Source organism: Schistocerca piceifrons, chromosome 8, assembly GCF_021461385.2.
Source record: "Schistocerca piceifrons isolate TAMUIC-IGC-003096 chromosome 8, iqSchPice1.1, whole genome shotgun sequence".
NCBI lineage: Eukaryota > Metazoa > Arthropoda > Insecta > Orthoptera > Acrididae > Schistocerca > Schistocerca piceifrons.
The window spans coordinates 336101445-336122381 of NC_060145.1; the positions used below are offsets into that span (position 1 = coordinate 336101445).

At 39.4% G+C, this 20937-nt stretch overlaps 1 protein-coding gene across 7 annotated transcripts in view; it reads right to left on the reverse strand.

Moving 5' to 3' along the window:
* The window catches only part of LOC124711372 (inhibitor of nuclear factor kappa-B kinase subunit alpha), a 183897-nt gene that overhangs the window by 104819 nt on the left and 58141 nt on the right, over positions 1–20937 (reverse strand). For all 7 annotated transcript variants that reach the window (XR_007005466.1, XM_047241418.1, XM_047241420.1 and 4 more), the window contains 2 exons: positions 17396–17494; positions 12865–12972 (listed from right to left, as the gene is read on the reverse strand). Coding sequence is in view for 6 of the 7 variants with exons in the window: in XM_047241418.1 (XP_047097374.1) it covers positions 12865–12972; positions 17396–17494 (207 nt within the window). In the remaining variant the exon portion in view is untranslated. The remainder of the gene's footprint in view (positions 1–12864; positions 12973–17395; positions 17495–20937) is intronic.

Consider the following 20937-nt stretch of genomic DNA (forward strand, 5'->3'; position numbering starts at 1 on the left):
CACGCAGAGCCACATATAGGTGCTATTCTTGTATATTCTGTTAGTAGATGGAGTTACACTGTGCACAGCCTTCACCACAACACAAAAGGGAAAGATAAACTGTCTGGTCTATTAGCAGAAAATTGGCAATCAGCAAAAAATTTTATTTCCACCCAATTTTATCTCAGTCAATATGAAATGCCAGCTATCTTAATTGCATTACAATATTCAAAAATTAAGTAGTAAAATCAATGAAATACTTATATGCATTGATGAATTAATCATCAAATCCAGATGACAATCTGCCTCCTTGAATACCATGTGACCACTGGTACAGATGTGTTACGTGTTGCAAGATTTAGATTAGCATCTCACTTTAGTACTGTTTGCCCATAAGTTGATGATTAGTGCACTGGTCGTGCTCCTGCATTACGGCTGCAGTTGGGAGAGGAGTGTTGTTGCGGAGGTACTGTCAGCTGTTTATAGCAGTGCCGGCACCACTACCCGCAAGTCGGAGGCAGCACTTGCAGAAATATTGCTCGCTTAAGTGACACTTCTATCAGATCGGAAAGCATCTAATTTGTCAACAACTTTTATGTTATTTATTTATCAAAAATAATGAAAAATGAAAGTAGATGAATGTACAACTTACGATGACGAGAGTCAAAAACTTATTTTTGTAGTCTCTTTGCACATTGCGTTCATGAAACACATTACAGCAGTAATGTTTACAAAGTGTAATGAAATGTGCCAGAAAGAACTCCCAAAATGCTGTTCATTAAAGGTCACTGCCATTTGTGTTTGATTCAAGATCACCACCACCACCACCACCACCACCACCACCACTGCTTGAGGGCATGGTACTGTATTGATAATAACTTCATCGATGGCCATTTGCAATATTCCATTTCGTGTACAATACTTCTTTCCTTAGACATGTCATCAGTGACATTTTTCTTCCTGAAATTGTTTTATTTTGGCCCATGCCAATTCTACTGGATTTAGATCATAGTTGTGGGGCAGTAAACGGACTACTTTGCAGCCTCTGCTCACAGCAGTTTTATCCTTTGACGTACACTTTCATGGCCGATTTGTTTTCCTTTCTTATTGATAACAGTCCATCCTTCCTCATTGAGGCATTGCAGTTTATTTGCCTGTCTCGCAATCATTCTAACATCATAATCCTGAAATCATATTTTTTAAGCATTCTGTCAAACTTCCTGCTGTGGTATTGCACATTAACCATAGTGTCACAGATTTGACTGGAATATTAGAAACCACCATATCTGCAAATGCCCCCTCCTCCCATCCATGTCCGCTTGTTGCATCAATTTCAATAAGTTTGCAAGCAAGTTAGTGAAAAACAGTTTCTTGCATATGAAACTTTCCAACAAACTAAAACTGTGTGCCAGAAAGGGTTCCCAGGTTCCGAGTCTCGGTCCAGCACACAGTTTTAGTTTGTCAGGAAGTTTCAAATGAGTGCAAACTCTGTTGCAGCATAAAAAATCATTCCAGTTTCTTGCACCTTGCTTCAAGTACTTACTGAATTTGTCATTTCAAGGAAGTTTTCTCAGACTTACAGAAGTTGTCTATGTTCAGTACTGATGCAAAACTGCCAGTGTTGAAAAGGAAAATTACACAAAGACAGATAAGCTGAAACAAGTATACCATTGGAACCCCTAAATACACATAATTTGCACCACCAGTAAAGGAAGTATGAAAAAATTTACCAATCAGTTTGTTTCTCAAAAAGGGACAGTAGAATGGCAGTACACAAGTCTAAATTTTAGATGAGTTTTTAATGTTACCGAAAACATAAATACATTAATTTTTGTGAGAAAATGTAGTAAATAACGCTTGCAAAAATCAAAGAGTAATTAAAACGCAGTCCCTTGGTGAAATACTGTACCACATTTTTGTTTCTCGTTAGCGAACATTTGATTATACAATCGACATGAGATGTTCGAAATTTGCATAGGACAGCTCAAAGTCTTCAATCTAAGTAAATCCTCTGATTTTACTTAATTGGGTAGTGTTTCTTGGTAACATCAATATATGACCCCTGTAACTTTTTTTGTGTTTCGTCACGACTTTTATTCATTAATAATAATGCAACAACAGTGGTGACTACTGTGATTTTTAAGGATAACTACACTTCTGCAACAAGTACATGTAGCAAGTTCCTGAAATAAATTTGTTCCAGTGACCTGAAAATGTAAACTTGAGTAAGTTTTTATTCTAATGTAAACACCTCAGCAAGTGGTTACAGAAGTTACTTGCTAGTGGACAAAAGCCTTTCATAATACTTCACGTCTAGGGCCACCTTGATGTTGGCAGCACTTGGAGACAAATGAGTATATTTCAAGTAGTGCCAATTTTCTCCGCTTCTGGCAGCACTAGCGAAATTGTCAAGTTATCATGGCCAAACAGTAGATCAGAAATGAAGAAAGGAGCAGTTGCTACATTCACCTGAGTTTTTCATAAATTTAAGTCAATGACCTGTCTGACCATGAAATGCTATTTATTTTAGAACACTCTTCAAAGACATGAACTGGAGTAAAATACAGTGCTCATTGCATGAAGGAAAAATACAACACTTATTAACAAAGTCCTTACCTCATTCGAATACTTTTCCCCAATACTAACCCAGATTAGACCAAAATCTACAAAGAAATCATGGATTGCTCAAGGCATAATAATATGTTGTAAAACAAAAGGGAAACTGTAACTGTCAGTCAGAAACAGCTCGTACGTAGATTCTACAGCTCATTACAAGATAAAATCACATAATGTTACAAAACAATATGGGATGTAGTGAAGAAATAACTGGTAGAACAAAACAACAGGTGCAGCAGATAGCATTAAGAGTACATTGCTGCAATGGTAACAGATGTGTGCAGCATTACAAAACTTTTTAACAAGCATTTCATAACTGTTACTGAAAAGATGGGATTGCCAGATTCAGTAGATGCTGCTGTGGAGTATCTCAGACCGCTCATTACAAATAACTTAAGTAACACAATTATGACCCTTACTATATTAGCAGAAGTAAGGCCGACCATAAAATTTTTAAAATCAAAAAATTATAGCGGTTATAAAAACTTATCAATGAAGTTAATTAAAGAGTATGTTTATGAATTAAACAACATATTAAGTTATCTGCATAACCACTCACACTAGGGTCATTCAATAATTAAAGAAACAAATTGGTCTAGAGAAAAAAGCATATACTTTTACAAAACAATACTTTTCCTACTTTTCAACATAACCCCTTGAACATTTATGCACTTGTTCCAACAGGCTACAAGCTTTTTTACTCGAGCTGCAAAAAATTCTTTATCTTGATGTCTGAACCAATCTCCCACAAACTTTTCCACATCCTCGTCATCCTGGAACCTCTTCCCACGTAATGCCTCCTTCAGTGCACCAAACAAATGTAAATCACTAGGTGCTAAACCAGGACTGTAAGAGGGATGAGGCAGTACTTCTCATTCCATTTTCTCGATGGTTTTAGGGGTTAGTTGAACAATATGAAGACACGCGTTGTCTTGCTGGAGAATCACACCTCTCCTCTGAGATCCACGTCGTCTCTCTCATGACTGGCTTCACTTTATTTCAAAGCAAATCCGAGTAGTACTGGATGTTCATTGTACACTGCTCTTCGAGATAATCACAAAAAACTAGACCTTCAGCATGCCAAAACACCATCGACATGACTTTTCCTGCTGATTCTTGGGTTTTGAATTTTTTCTTGACAGGTGAGTTGGTGTGCTTCCACTTCATGCTTTTTCTTTTTGATTCTGGCTCATAACAGTGAAACCAAGTTTCATCACAAGTTAAAATTTTGTGGAGGAAGTGCTCACTTTGTGTTTCATAATGTTCTTTTAGCTCTGTGCACACTCTCAACCTCGTTTCCTTGTGTAGCCACGTCAACACCTTTGAGACTCATCTTGCACATGTTTTGCGGTACTTCAGATTGTTACAGATAATGTTATGAACAGTAGCAGTACTAACTCTGAACCTTATAAACTATCATTTCCACAGTCACATGGTGGTCAGCACGAATAACGTCATCAATTCGACTTTCAAGTGAGGGAGTTGAAACTGCAACTGTTCAGCCAGAATGGTGTTCATCAGTCACTGAGTCATAACCATTTTTGAACTGGTCTACACACTTGTAAAAATTTGCATGATTGATACAACCTTCACCATAAACTTTAGAAATACTACAGTATATCTTCACTGGTTCCTTGCCTTCAGCAAGTAGAAAACAAATAGTAGAACACTGTGCAACAAATGTGGACGTTTCATGCGGACTCGCCAACTTGAAATTAATTTTTGAGGTTATAAACAAAACAATATTCAAACATCAGCTGATCAGGGCTTATCCCAGTGATGCCAACTTAAAGCTAAAAAAGTACCGACCTTGTCCTACTAACAGTTTTTTCCGAGACCAATTTGTCTCTCTAATTATTGAATGACTCTCGTACATTTATTTGTACCCACTATGGATTTCTTTCTGTGATAAAGTAAAACACATAATAGCGTGACAAATCTGCCATCACAGAGTAATCAAAGAAAATAAGCATGCATAACCATCAAAGAAAATGTACCTGGCCAATATCAGTGCCCCTGGTAAAACCACACAAGGGCAAAATAATTAAACTGTTAAAAGTTTCATTTGTATATTGTAACATTGTTATCCATACAGGGTGGTACTCTCTCTCTCTCTCTCTCTCTCTCTCTCTCTCTCTCTGTGAGTGTGTGTGTGTGTGTGTGTGTGTGTGTGTGTGTGTGTGTGGGGGGGGGGGGGGGGTACCATATATGTGTGTGAATCATATCTTTAATTTGTTGTTATGAGTGAAGTGTTCCATTCTAAGAAGAAGAAATAAGGCATGTATGCCAGTCAGGTCTCAGTAAAAAATAAAACAAAAAATGGTTCACTGAAGTGGAAATATCTTATTAGACCTTCTTTTGTCCAAATGACAGCTCCACCAATGCACTGCACTTTTATGTCTTGTGTGCATGATACTACTGCCATCTGTATATGTGCATATCGCTATCCCAGAACTTTTGTCACCTCAGTTTAATACTATGAGATTACATATAATACTATACAATTAAACAATGGAAAGTCCATGCATCCCTATAAACAAATCTGTGGTACAGCATTGGGAATCCACATGGCATCCTATGCCATCCTATTCATGGGTCATCTAGAAGAATCTCCAGAATCACAATACCTTCTTCCCAATTTACATCACCTGGTCCTTCTCACCCCAACAAGCTGCCTTCCTCAATAATGGCTACATCAGTATCTCCAGCCACATTGAACCTAATAACCAATAACACTACCGACACACTGACAGCTTCAACCCATTCAAAACCAGTAATTCCCTTCCACATAGTCTAGCCACCCATGGTAATTACATCTGTTAGTGATGAGCCACATCAGGCGCAGTCGTGTTCAGGCCTTAGTGCCCAGAGACAGTGGCTGTGTGTGTGTGTGTGTGTGTGTGTGTGTGTGTGTGTGTGTTTCTCTACATCAGGAGGAGGACTTTGTCCAATAAAATAAATATCAAGCATCCTTTTTCACTGTGCCTGTCTGTGACTTAAGGCCTCCTCTATGTGGTGAGTACCAATCTATTTAACTATATAATTAATATAATAGAAGGAAACATTCCACGTGGGAAAAATTATATATAAAATCAAAGATGAGGTGACTTACCGAACGAAAGCGCTGGCAGGTCGATAGACACACAAACAAACACAAACATACACACAAAATTCAAGCTTTCGCAACAAACTGTTGCCTCATCAGGAAAGAGGGAAGGAGAGGGGAAGACGAAAGGAAGTGGGTTTTAAGGGAGAGGGTAAGGAGTCATTCCAATCCCGGTAGCGGAAAGACTTACCTTAGGGGGAAAAAAGGACAGGTATACACTCGCGTGTGTGTGAGTGTATACCTGTCCTTTTTTCCCCCTAAGGTAAGTCTTTCCGCTCCCGGGATTGGAATGACTCCTTACCCTCTCCCTTAAAACCCACTTCCTTTCGTCTTCCCCTCTCCTTCCCTCTTTCCTGATGAGGCAACAGTTTGTTGCGAAAGCTTGAATTTTGTGTGTATGTTTGTGTTTGTTTGTGTGTCTATCGACCTGCCAGCGCTTTCGTTCGGTAAGTCACCTCATCTTTGATTTTATATATAACTATATAATTACATATGAGACAATGAGAGCCAAAGTGGTATAACTAAATTTTTCACAATTCTGAGAAATGAAAGGGTTTTGCGTTTCATTTAATATACATTCATGCTTTACAATAATTCGTGATTAAATTGATGAAATGTACAAATGAAATAATCTAATTACATTTACCTCGGACATTTTAGTTATTTGTCCTTTTAATTTCTTTTTATAGAACCTAAAAGTAGGAGTATCATTTTCCCTCTCAAAAATTTACTCATAGTCAAAGTTAAGGTGGTGTAAATCAAGAGCTGTACCACTCTTTTTATAAACATTTTGGTGAAGTTTAATACCTGAGGAGGAATACACTGTCTTTTAATCTCCATAATTTCAATTTATTTATAAAACATAATGTGATACTATAAATGTGAGTCGACACTTATTGCTTCTATAACACACTTTTCTTTCTCAAATTGAGTTAAAATAATTGCATTACTGTTGTCAATTACGAGAACGTTACCTACTGAGTCTGTCTTAATAGTTCAGCACTGTGTTCATCTACAAATTATACATAAATTGTTGTTTCTAAATGTCGGAATTTCTTAAAATGTAATTCTCATCATGCTGTTATTTCAATAGGCTTTATAATGGAACATGTCTGTTTACTCGATTTCACCATCCCCATCATCTTCCCCTGCCAAAAGGTCAACATGTCCTAGTCCAGCTTCCTGAACTGAACTTGCAGATGTCAGTTGGTTGAAGAAAGCATGGTGCACTGGAGGGATGCACAGGTGTCGTCATGTCTTTCCTTTTTGCTTTGATGACAGGCCGCACAACATTGTTGGCAGGGATGAGTTTTAGAACAATAAGATGACGTGGCCTTGCCGCTTGAATTATTTATTTATTTATTTATTTATTTAACCTGATCAGATTAGGGCCATCTGGCCCTCTCTTACATCGGACCAGTGTTCCACACATGTAGCATTTCACACATCAGAGTAACATCATGAACATAGTTTAAATGAGAAAATTAGCTTACTCTAGTGACAGTATGAATAAAGACTAGTGACTAAGACCTAATAAAGTAAATGCGGAAGTATTTTTACAACAGTTGCTATACATACAGATTATGATAAAAGCAATAATAATAACAGTAAAACAAAAAATCAAATAATAATGATAAACATGACTAAGACCTAATAAAGTAAATGCTGGCAGTATTTTTACATCAGGTGCTATACATACAGATTATGGTGAAAGCAATAATAATAACAGTAAAAAAAAATCAAATAATAATGACAGACATGAGAAAGATTCGCAATAGTAATGAAGGTTTGTGCAGATGTACATTAATATTTTGGTGTGTAAAGTAGATGTTTACTAGTATAGCGAGTTTTGGGTAAGGGAGGTTTAAGGAGGGGGAGAGAGGGAAGTAATGAGGTGAAGTGCACTCATGTACAGAGGAAGGCATTACTGTTGCTTAAATAGATACGTCATTAACTGTTTTTTGAAGCCGGTCATGTTTTTAAGTTCTCTAACATAACGAGGGAGGTTATTCCAGAGTCGGGTTCCCGCTACTGTAAAGGACTTGGAGAAGGGGACTGAGCGATGCAGTGGAACGGAGAGGATTTTATTATGATGGGAACGTGTGTTTCTGTCATGTTGTTCCGACATGAGTGTTAGGGACGAGGAGAGATATGAGGGACAGTGTACATTTATAAGGCAGTAGATGAGACAGAGTGTATGGAAATCTCTGCGTTTGTCTGCACGCAGCCAGGACAATTTTGCATATGCTGGTGAAATGTGATCAAAAAGTCGAACGTCACAGATATATCGGACGCAGGCATTCGTGACCAGTTCTAGACGTCGGGAATTTTCCTGAGAGAGGCCTTGTAGGATAATATCGCTGTAGTCAATGATTGGGAGAATAAGCGTTTGTACTAATTTCTTTTTCAGATCGAAAGGGAAGAGTTTTTTATATTTTTGTAGGACATGAAGGGATGCTGATGCTTTTTTGCACACTGCAGTTACGTGCTCTGTCCAATTTAGATTTTCACCTATTATTACTCCCAAACTCTTTGCTGAGGGCGAGAAGTTAATAATTGTTCCATTTAGGATAAGAGGTGGTACGGATTCCCGATGTTTTGGGCTAATGAGCTTAGAGTGACCAACAAGTACTGCTTGGGTTTTAGATGGGTTTAGTTTTAGACCTATGTCCTGTGCCCATTTTGACAGTGCGTCGAGGTCAGTATTGAAATTTTCAATAGCTTTCTTGAGATTGCTTGGTTTTGCACTTAGATACAACTGAATGTCATCAGCATACATATGGTATTTGCAATAGGTCAGGACCGATGACACATCATTGACATAAAGAGAGAAGAGTATAGGACCTAATACTGAGCCTTGGGGAACGCCTGACACTACCTGCCGCCATTGTGATTTTATATCCCCAGACAGGACGCGTTGCTGACGAGACGTCATGTATGAGCGAAACCATTGCACTGCGCTTGGTGAGAAATTTAGACCGCTAAGTTTGGCTAGTAAGATGTCGAAGTCGACAGTATCAAATGCTTTGCTGAAATCTAAGAAGCAAATGATAGTCGCTTCTTGTCTGTCCATGGCAAGTTTCAGGTCATCTGTCACCTTTATCAGAGCGGATGTTGTGCTTCGATGTTTACGGAAACCTGATTGGTATTCGTCTAATAGGTTGTTAGTAGTTAGGTAGTTGGTGAGCTGGTCATGAACTATATATTCTAAGGCCTTTGATAGTGCAGGAAGAAGGCAGATGGGGCGGTAGTCAGAGGCTGCTGTGGCGATGTCCTTTTTAGGCAGTGGCTTAATTTGTCCCAGTTTCCAGGCCTCAGGGAAAACACTTGTGATTAATGAATCGTTGAAAATGTCTGTTATAGAGGGCAGTAGTTGGTCAATAATAAGTTTTACCATCTGGATAGTGATACCATCATGTCCAGTAGATGCTGATCTAATCCGCATTATGGCTTTCTTGACAGTACTGCAAGTGACGTGCTGTAAATAGAATTTTTCTTTGCTACAGTCGTTCATCCCAATGAAGTAATCAATGATTCTCTGTTTTTTTGCGGATCAATTTTGGTTGCAGGTAATGTGAAGAATCGGTTTAGTTCTTCAGCTGGGACCATGGGATTTTCTGCAACTTTTATTTTGCCTAAACCGAGACTACGGAGATTTTTCCACAGGATAGCTGGTCTACATCTATTGTCAGCTAATGTACGGGCATGTCTGAGCTTAGCGTTTCTCACCGCTTGACTGACTTTGTTTCGTTTCTGCTTGTATACAGCGTGATTTTCAGATGTAGGGTGTATCTTGTATGCTCGATGTGCAGCATCTCTGCGATTCATTAGCTGTTTTAGTTCATCAGTCAGCCAAGGTGCAGGTTGCCTTTTTGCTTTTCTGGTCTTTATTGGAGCATATTTGTCATATAGTTGAGTAATTTTGTTAGTGAAATCGTGGAGTTTGTCGTTTATGTCCATGAGGGGAGTAGAGGTCATCCCCCAAACTATTTCTTGTGCCTCAGTTTTGAGTTCAGGCAAATTTATGCGTTTGAGGTCTCGGTATGTAGACAGTTTTTGTTTCTTTCTAGGGCATTCTAGTGAATACGTCATGGAAATGATGTCATGGGCAGACATACCAGGCGCAGATATTTGAGAGGTGCGGATTATTCTGTTCGGGGATTTCGTTGCGAATATATCTATGAAAGTGTGACTGGTAGTCGTGTGATGAGTAGGTGCCAGCTGAAGTAGCGTCATATTTGAGGAAGAAAGCATCCTCTTAAATTTCCCAGTGGAAGGACTATTGCACAGAAAATTAATGTTGGTGTCACCAGCTATACTTACATGTTCATATGATGATTCGAGACTAGAGAGGGCAGTTTCGAAGCAGGCGAACCCACCTACTTTAGGAGGTTTGTAAAGGACACATATTAAGCACTTTCTGTTAAGTGATTTGATCTCTATGAACATATATTCCACTTGTTTATTTACATTGTTGTCGGATGTGTGTAGTACTGTAGGTGACAAATCAGAGCGTATGTACGCCCTACTCCGCCCCCTCGTCTGTTGCATCTGTCGTGCCTGAGAAAGATATAGCCATCAAGGTTTACGGAAGTTGTAGGAATACTTGGTTTGAGCCAAGTCTCTGACAAAAGTATTACGTGTACATCAGCAGTTTGAAATATATATTTGAACTCGTCGAAGTGAGCTGGCAGAGACTGGACATTTGCATGTACAATATGCAGCTTGGTGCGTTCGGGCGTTGATTGCCCGAGGAGGCTGCCGACCGATGTTTGCGGGTCGTGGTTGGCGGTGACAAGAGGGTCTGGCATGAGGAATGCGGAAGGCGTGTGAAGGAGGGGGGTGAGGGAGTGTCCTCCCAGTTCTGTGCAGTGAAAGCGGCCGGGAGGGGGAGGGGGTAGGTCCCCAGGGAGGCAACGGGATCTGCGGCCAAGGTCAGCGAGGTCTGCAACGGTTATGGAAGTAGACGTGGGCTGGCAGGGGAAGGAATTTCGCTAAATACAACGTGAGTAATCTGCACGTTATGACAGAGGGTGATATTAATTGCACTTATGAGGATAACAACTAAAGTATGATGGTGGGTTGCTAATTAAGGATGGAAGTGAGACTACCTTATGCAATAATTAACAAAATTACATGAGAAAAACAATTAAAAATGAAAGTAGTTATGTGGAGAAACGAAAAGTTGATAATACAAATAATAACAAATATTACACGAGAAAAAATAATTAGAGATAAAAAAAAATAGCTATTTAGAGAAACGAACAATTTGATAATGCATTAGTTACGATATGGTTGACAGTGTAAACAATATAAATATACAGGTTAGTGGCAGCAAGATTAGACATGATTTAGCTTCTAAAGCACAGGCTTTCGAGTTCATTAACACTGCAAATTGTTTTCTTTCCGTTTTCGGTCTTAACCATTATCCTGCCGTCATTTGTCCATACGTTATGTAGCCCAAATTTCGAAATCGCGCTCTTCAAAATGTTTAGTCTTTCAGAGGTCAGATCCTCGCGTACTGTCAGACCCGACTTGGCGGGATTCTTCTTTGCTCTGAAGATTTCAGATCTCTTCCTATACGACATAAATTTCACTATTATAGGTCTTGGTTTTGTAGAACCTGGCGACTTACGACCCACTCTATGACTTCTGTCAATGTCACTCAGAGTCACCTGCACGCCTAGCTTTTCTTGGACAAGGTTTATCACAAGTTCATCTGTGTTCTCCCTGCTGCTCTCTGGAATGCCGAACAGTCTGAGATTATTGCGTCTCTGATATTGTTCGAGCTCGTCCGTCTTCTCGATCAATTTCTGTTCGAGCAGTCGTGCTTTCTCCTCACTTGCTTTTAACGATGTGTCCAGTGCACGGATCTCGCTCGCATTCGCCTCCAGAGTTTTCTGTATTTTGTCCGTCACTGCTGCAGTGACAGCATCAGTGATGGTTTGAACAACGAGCCCGAGCGTCTCCTTAGCCTGCAGCGCGGCACACACCTCAGCCTTCACGAGTGCGGCGATGTCAGTGATGCCGGGCGGAGCGGCCGCAGCTCCCGGTGTAAACTCCACGCCTGCGCTGTCGCCGGCCTGGCCGTTGGCTGCACTGCGCGTTGTTCGGCGATTTTCCATTTTTAGTGCGATTCCGTGTAATTGGTGCTCAGTATGTGATGTAAAATACGACACTCGGCAGTAGATATACGGCTTTAGTATATGTACGCTAGCCTAACTGCTTAAAACACCTCCAGATTTCACGTAAACTTGCGAGCCAAGCTAAGGCACGTCACTCACTCGCCGCCATGTTGGAAGACTACCACTATTCCCCCGAACGCACTTCACTCTGGCATGAGAGAAAGGATGCATTTGGAGCTCTCAAAGTGGCTCTGGTGGGAGTTATCATTATACCACTTCTCCATAGTAAATTTCCGTGCACTGTGAGTAAACTGAGTGGTTTCTATTGTTTAATTATATATGTGGTTATGTATAATAAATTAATCATTGATTGGGCATGCCTTTGTATAAAGTGTGCCAACCACGAATAACACTGTTTTGTACCAATCCATTATTGCTTTACAAATGTGATGCCCTACCCATCCCATCAATATTGCTTCAGCTACCAAAGTGCTAAGTTGTACTGTTATACAGCCAAAGGAGCAGCGGTAATATCACAAACAGTGAGTTACATGAGAAAAAATTTACAATCTGTGCAAGAAAATGACCCAGCTTCTGAGCTAGTGGCGCAATTTCGAATTGGGTAGCTGTATGTGAGTTAAGTAACTATCGAATAAGCAGCTGGCTGTGATCTGATAAAATGCGCTGTTTAATCATTTGAGTGTGTCGTTATCGTGGGGCGGCACTTGTATGTGGTATTGGAGTGATATAATGAAAGTTTATTTTATTATTGTGTAACTAACCAGTGACTTTGCTCTTACGTTATAAGTTTATTTCATCATTGTTTAATTAAAGTAATATTAAACAGTGATTGCTCATACATGTTTACCTTGCTAACATGAAGATCGCATTCTTCACATGTGTACAATGTGCGCCACACGCCCACTCGAGTCACAAAAAATGGCATGACCACTCAAGAGTTAATGTAAAATAAATCTTGATGATATTTCATACACTTGCCTAAGTCAGACAAAGACAGTAAAGCAAACTCTTACTTACAGTGAGATATGGTTCTGATCATAAAGTTCCTTGGAAAAAACAATACTTCCATCAGGAGCTTGATATGCACAGATGTCATCAGATGACTTGTTCCGTACATGAGACATCCTGAAAATGGGTGAAACATAATACATAATTACCATAGCTACAGAAGTACAAAATACACATCATCTTACATAAATAATTTTGTGAAAATACATAAATACAATTATTGTAGTCACTTGATACCTGTGGACCATTATCTTGAAGTAACATGGCACATGGTCTACAGTCTCAAATTAGCAGTTGTGCAACAAGCTAAAGAAATGAGAAATTGTATTGCTGCACAATATGAGATCCTTACCAGGTAGGACTGATGGAGGACATCAAAAAAGTTCAATAACTCCTATGGTCTTATTGTGAGAGGAGAAAGTGTCATCGATATCTTCCTTTACAAAGGTGTGCTCAGGAGAATTGCCTCAATTTAATCCTAGCGCCACTGAAAAGATAATGAAATAAGTATTGGCGTCAGTGGTGTTGAGAAACAACTGAAATCATTAAAAATGAAGAAAGCTCCAGGGCTCGATGGAATCCCTGTCACATTCAATACTGAATTTGAGGCCGAGTTATCTCCCATTTTAACTATTATCTATCATCGATCCCTCAAACAAAAAACCGTGCCCAGTCCTTGGAAAAAAGCACAGGTCACACCCATCTACAATAAAGGTAGTAGAAGTGAGCCACAAATCTACTGTCTAATAACCTTGACACGAGTTCATTGTAGAATCTTAGAACATATTCTGAGCTCCAACATAATGAGGTATCTCAGAAAGAAAGACTTCCTCAATGTCAGCCAGCAGGGATTCCGAAAACATCGAGCATGTGAAACCAAACTCGCATTATTCTCACATGACATACTGAAAGCTTTCGATAAAGGCAGTCAGATAAAAGTATTTCTTGATTTCTGAAGAGCATTTGACTCAGTACCACATCTATGCATATTGTCAAAAGTACAATCATATGGGACATCAAGTGAAACTTTGGTGTGTTGGTTTGTTTGTTTGTTTGTTTGTTTGTAGATCTGGAGGAGGAGACCCAACAGCGAGGTCATTGGTACCATCGAATCAGGGAAGGAAGCCGGCCTTGCCTTTTCAAAGGAACCATCCCAGCATTTGCCTAAAGCAATTTTAGGGAAATCACAGAAAACCCTAATCAGGATGGCCCAGGTGTGGTTTTGAACCACCATCCTCCCGAATGCAAGTTCAATGTCCTAGTCACTGCACCACCTCACTCAGGAGTGAAATTTGGGACTGGATTGAGGACATTTTGCTAGGGAGAACACAGTGTGTTATCTTGGATGGAGAGGCATCGTCTGATGAAGAAGAAACTTCAGGAATGCCCTAGAGAAGTGTTGTGGGACCCTTGCTGTGCATGTTGTATGTTAATGACCTCCAAAATGACAATAATAGTAACCTCAAGCTCTTTGCAGATGATTTAGTTATCTATAATGAAGTACTGTCTGTAAGAAGCTTCATCAATATTAATCAAAAACATCAATTTTTAACAAAATAATTTAATTGGGTAGATTAAAAATCTACTCACCAAGTGATGACAGAACACACACATAAATGAAGGTTGTAATTAGGCAAACTTTAGGGGAAGAAAGAGAGGTCTAGGAAAAAGGGTAGAATTTGGGAAAGTCAGCCAAAACTCTGGGTCATGTGAGACTTACCACATGGGATGACAAGGAAAGGATATTCTTCCCGTGTAGTAAGTCTCCACTGGCCCGTGGTCCTGAGTGACTTTCCCGAAATCTACCCCTTTTCCTAGACCTTTTGTGTCTTTTCCTTCATCCTCCTTTCTTCCCCTTCAACCTTTCTGCCCAAAGATGGAGTCACTGTCTCTGAAAGCTTGGCTAATTACAACCTTCATTTATGTATGTGTTCTGCCGCCACTTGGTGAGTAGATTTTTTATCAATCCAATTAAATTATTTTGCGCAAATTTCAGTTTATTCTTGATAAGATTTTAAAGTGGTGCAGAAATTGGCAACTTGCTTTAAATGCTTAGAAATGTAGAACTGTGCACTTCACAAAATGAAGAAATGTAGTTTCCTACGACTGTAATATCGACGCATCCCTGTTGGAATTGACCAACCCATACAAATACCTGGATGTAGCACTTTGCAGGGATTTGAAATGGAATGATCACATAGGCTCTCACTTGTGGGTAAAGCAGGTGATGGATTTCGGTTTATCGGTAGAATACTGAGCAAGTGCAATCAGTCTACAAAGGAGATTCCTTACAAATCACTTGTGTGACTGATTCTAGAATACAGGTCCCCCCCCCCCCCCCCCCCTCTCTCTCTCTCTCTCTCTCTCTCTCTCTCCATTCACTCAATTGGTTCAGTTCTGCAGGTCTTAGAAGACTCACTGCTGACATATTGGTATAGCCCGGGCAGAGGGCTATGTATTCCCATCAGTTTGCAAATTACCAAGCAATACAGCCTGAAGAACGATTATGATTTATTCTCCGTTTCTAGACAACTGGAGACAGTAACATGAGTATGTCAATAGCTGCTACATGTAAAATAATTCCTGATAGTTTCAGTGACACACGTGTAGCACTTGGTGTTTTATTGAAGTATGTATAAGGAAGATACTGTAAATATAGTACAATTAATTTAATTTGTGTGTGTGTGTGTGTGTGTGTGTGTGTGTGTGTGTGTGTGTGTGACGTAATTGCAGCAATCATCAATGTAAGCCATGAGAACAGCAACTCTGGTGTTTGAGGCGAGAAGATAAGGTAACCGCTGACTCAATTCACTTGTGTATACACTTGTTTGGAAGCCAGACCTCTCTGATGTCTCTGGCTGTTTTTAATTTTGCATTAATCAACATAATAAATACATACTCACATTTGTTGGCTTTGAAAGAAATTTACTGTGGTGTTCTTTTTTAATAAAAAGGAACATAAAAGTATGAACCTCCTCACTCTGTTCCAGCCTGACAGGAGCAAGTAATGAATTTGTCTTTCCCCTGTTCCGATTTGAATATCTGAATGCTTTACCAGTTTCTTAGCAAGCATATTTCAGTTTGTTTGGCACTTGGTGCTGTGGTCCCCTTGGACCCCACATGTATCTATGACATCTATATTCATCTACCAGCAATATTAGATTCTCTTCTTACATGCAACTCATTCAACAGCAAATTTAATTTGTGCACAAAACAGCAGACTGTGAAAATCAATTCTCTCTGTGATGTTCAAATTAAAGAGAGCACCAACACATAGAGTGTGCAAACTTCCTTTGATGGTTTACTGAGAGACCAATAACTAGCAGAACATAAGTGAGTACCTACGAATGTGAACCAAACACGACAGACCGCTATTCATTTGCGCTTACATACTGGCACCAAAAAGGATGCTCACTCGCTTGAGTTTGCTTCACTGGTAACCAAGATTAACATAACTGAAAGGTGGCTTAAATTCCCATGACTATTTTATCCCAACAACCATCCATCTCATTCATGCGTAACATGCCTTGAGGTCAAAGCATTTTCAAAGAGGTTTTTACTCTTCTCAGAAATCCATTCCATGTGAAACACAACGTTCCAATATCACACAACGAGGGTAATCCCAAAAGTAAGGTCTGCTATTTTTTTATAAGTACATAGAACTGTTTATTTCCACAATGGTTTACATCAGTTTACAGCTTGAACATTTAGCTATTTTTTGACATAATCACCATTTCTGCCGATGCATTTTTGTAGACGGTGTGGCAGTTTTTGTATGCCCATGTCATACAAGCTCGCTGCCATGCTGTTCAGAAAGTTATGAACTGGCGTGATTGTTGCTTGGTCTCAGGTGTAAAGTGGTATGCCCAGGTTTCGTCACCCATGACAATTGCATTCAGAAAGTTGTCCTGTTCGGCTACAATGCAGTGAAGAAATGCGTGCGAAGCATCAACTTGTTGCTGCATGTGGTCCTCAGTCAGCATGCGTGGCACCTATCTTGCGCACACCTTCCGGTAGTTCAATGTTTCCATTAAAATTATGAGAGTGGCACTTCGGGAAACCTCAGGAACCAACGTGCAGAGATCATCCAGGGCGATCCGTCAATCTTCACGCATGCTTTGCTCAACCTTCAACACTGTCTCCTCATAAATTGATGGTCTCCCGCTCCTTTGTTCGTCGTGAATTTCGGTCTGACCAGCTGCAAACTCTCTACACCACTTACGAACATTTTCGATATCCATACACGACTTACCACACCCTTCTGTCAATTGGTGATGGATTTCAATCAGCACAGTGCCCTTTTCGTATTTGAATACCACAGGTGTGGCAAGCATTACCTTCATCCTGGCACATTTTAACTCCCAGTGGAATGCTGCTCAGGTGGCACTGTGTACATTATAAGGAAATCGTAATACTGTCAGCACATGAAATCATGATTTTCATTTACACACACACACACACACACACACACACACACACACACACACACACACACACAATCCCGTTCATTGTGATTTTATATATACTTAATTGAACCTACCATGCAGCTGGAGTCATGTTAGGTAAGAATGGTCTTACTCCTGTAATCACTTCATGAGAAAGAAGACCTAGACTCCAGTAGTCCACTGAGCTGGTATAGCTATAACAAAACAACACATCTGATTCATTTAATCTGCTCTTTTTAATTCTGCTCTGATGCCTTAATTAGTACTGTAAATTACAGAAAATACTGCATTTACATTTACACACCGTATCTGTTAGATATTTACTTTAGCTGGAAGAGGAACTGTGTTATTGTACAAATAATATATGAGCCAACACTGCACAAGATCTATACACTGCACTACTTGAAATATACAGCATTTGTTATGTACATGTTATATTTGAAGAATTGCTTTAACCCATCACTTGTTTTGAATTAATTAATGTAAATATATTATCCCTGGCATTTTTAAAAGTTGAATCTAATTCTGTAGCAAAAGATACACATTGTACACAAATTATTTTCTGATAATAATCAAGCATTGTGTCATACTAAGCCTATAACAGTCGTTAAGTTAATGACTGTGTGTTGTGAATGTATCTTTATCAACCATAGTCCTAAATAGTGAGAATTTTCCAGTTGCTGAGAGCCTATCTTCAAGTTATAGGTAATAAGTGGCCTGCTTTGAAATTTCTTTCTCAGTTGCATAGAGTAGGTAGCAAAAATTACCGACCATCACACTTGCAATGTTTTGTAAACAATGCTAAGGAAGACTGATGCTGTAATTTGGTTATAAATGCACTACCTCACATGTTTTGCACTTACCGCTACTGTAAATCAGTATATTGTATCTGCCCCCCACCCCTTCCTCCCTGCAGCCCTTTCCCCCCTCCTTAGTATTAGTCAAACTACTGCAGAAAGAACATTCACCTATTACATTAACTAGCAATTATTATTCTATGAACCTGATATCATTCCTGGCATCACACTGTCCTTTACCCTAAGATGTAAGGGAAAATCAAGTAGTTCACCTGACTGCAAATCATGAATACTTCTATTCTTTGTATTTTCATGTTATGAGAGTGAGTATTTTATCTTTATGAGGCACTAGGTCTGGTCAGTGGTCATTAATACCATGCACAGATATGATCCCAATCTGGTTCACATTCCAGTCTTGCAATATTGTGTGTTACATATCACACTTCAAGAGCAAGTCTGTCAAAGTACCAAAAACCATCAATTTCATTGACCGACAACGATAAATTTGAAATGTTTTCCTATTACCCTTAATTTGCTATACTTCACTCCAAAGTGTTCATACTGACAAATTTTAACAGCTGCACTTAAGCACAATGACAGCATAACTTTACAGGTCAGTTTATTCCCTAAGTTAACTGTTTTTCATCTTAATGCCATACAGTACATTTTAAAAACTAACACATCTGAGGACAAAACAACACAGTACAAACATTCTTCATCTGGAATGCAATGAAACATTATGCCAATAATAGAGGTTCCATTAATAACCTCCTTCATCTTCAATAATAGCAAACATTGAACACTTCTTACCAGCAATAGTCAGATAGAGTACAGAATTACTTTATACAACATTGTTTAATTTTACTTGTATCACACTTTTAATCACATTCCAAAATGCTACATATATGTATAATGAGTCAGTTTTACACAAGCTACTCCTTGTACACTCAAACACCTTGAGTAATCTAAATCCTGAACAAATTAACTACTTCACCACTGTTCGTGACTCTAGGCTGTTCTAACTTAAGCTTAAAATCTATTACAGAAGTAAAAGCTGTACTGCACAGCATCTCAATCTATCAACAATAGTGTGAAGCTAACACACAGCCCAAGAAAACATAAAAGCACCACCAAAACGACATAATCCTTGTATCTTCATCATTAAGTGTCATTGTAGCTTACTGATTTCAAACAACTCCTACACTTCTATTTTCACTCACATAACTGTTACCCATGGTCATAATCAAAACATCTTCGGCCCCAGGTTCGAATCCCGCCGCTGCTTAAATTTTGATTAATAACCAGCATTGGCGGCTGAAGACTTCCAGCATAAGAAGTCACCCTAATTCTACCAACGGCCTTGTCAAAGAGGTCGGAGGAGCGTACAGAGGTTCAGGTCACTCTCTTGTCCTAGGGGTGGGAAACTGCCCCTAAAGGTGGAATAATCAGCAATGATCAATGGCATGAGGATACAGAAGGCAATGGAAACCACTGCATTACAGACACGTAACGTGTATCCACGGGACATGTGGCCTGTAATCGAAGACATGTCATGATGATCTCTCCATTGGAAAAAGATTCCGAAATAGTCCCCCATTCGCATCTCTGGGAGGGGGCTGCAAAAGGGGAGGTTACTATGAGGAAAAGATTGAATAATCAACAGAAGGAAATTGTTCTACAAGTCGGGGCATGGGATGTCAGAAGCTTGAACATGGTAGGACAACTAGAAAATCTGAAAAGGGAAATGCAAAGGCTCAATCTAGATATAGGAGAGGTCAGTGAAGCGCAGTGGAAAGAAGACATGGATTTTTTGGTCAGATGAGTATAGGATAATATCAACAGCGGCAGAAAATGGTACAACGGGAGTAGGATTCGTTATGAATAGGAAGGTAGAGCAGAGAGAGTGTTACTGTAAACAGTTCAGTGACAGGGTTGTTCTTACCACAATTGACAGCAGACCAACACCAACAATGATAATTCAGGTATACATGGCGACATCGCAAGCTGAAGATGAAGAGAGAGAGAGAAAGTGTATGATGATATTGAAAGGGTAATACAGTATGAAAAGGGGGATGAAAATCTAATAGTCATGGGGGACTGGAATGCAGTTGCAGGGGGTAGGAGAAGAAGAAAAGGTTACAGGAGAATATGGGCTTGGGATAAGGACAGAGAGGAGAAAGACTAATTGAGTTCTGTAACAAGTTTCAGCTAGTAATATTGTATACTATGTTCAAGAATCACAAGAGGAGGAGGTATACTTGGAAAAGGCCGGACGATATGGGAAGGTTTCAATTACATTACATCACAGTCAGACAGAAATTCCGAAATAAGATATTGGATTGTGAGGTGTACCCAGGAGCAGATATACAGACTCAGATAACAATATAGTAGTGATGAAGAGTAGGCTGAAGTTTAAGACATTAGTCAGAAAGAATCAATACACACAGAAGTGGGATACGGAAGTAATAAGGAATGATGAGATACGGTTGAAGTTCTCTACAGCTATAGATACAGCAATAAGGAATAGCTCAGTAGGCAGTACAGTTGAAGAGGAATGGTCATCTCTAAAACGGGCCATTACAGAAGTTGGAAAGGAAAACATAGGTACAAAAAAGGTAACTGTGAAGAAACCATGGATAACAGAAGAAATATTTCAATTGATCGATGAAAGGAGGAAGTACAAAAATGTTCCGGGAAACTCAGGAATACAGAAATACAAGTTGCTGAGGAATGAAATAAACAGGAAGTTCAGGGAAGCTAAGACGAAGTGGCTGCAGGAAAAAAGTGAAGACATCGAAAAAGAAATGATTGTCGGAAGCACAGACTCAGCATGTAGGAAA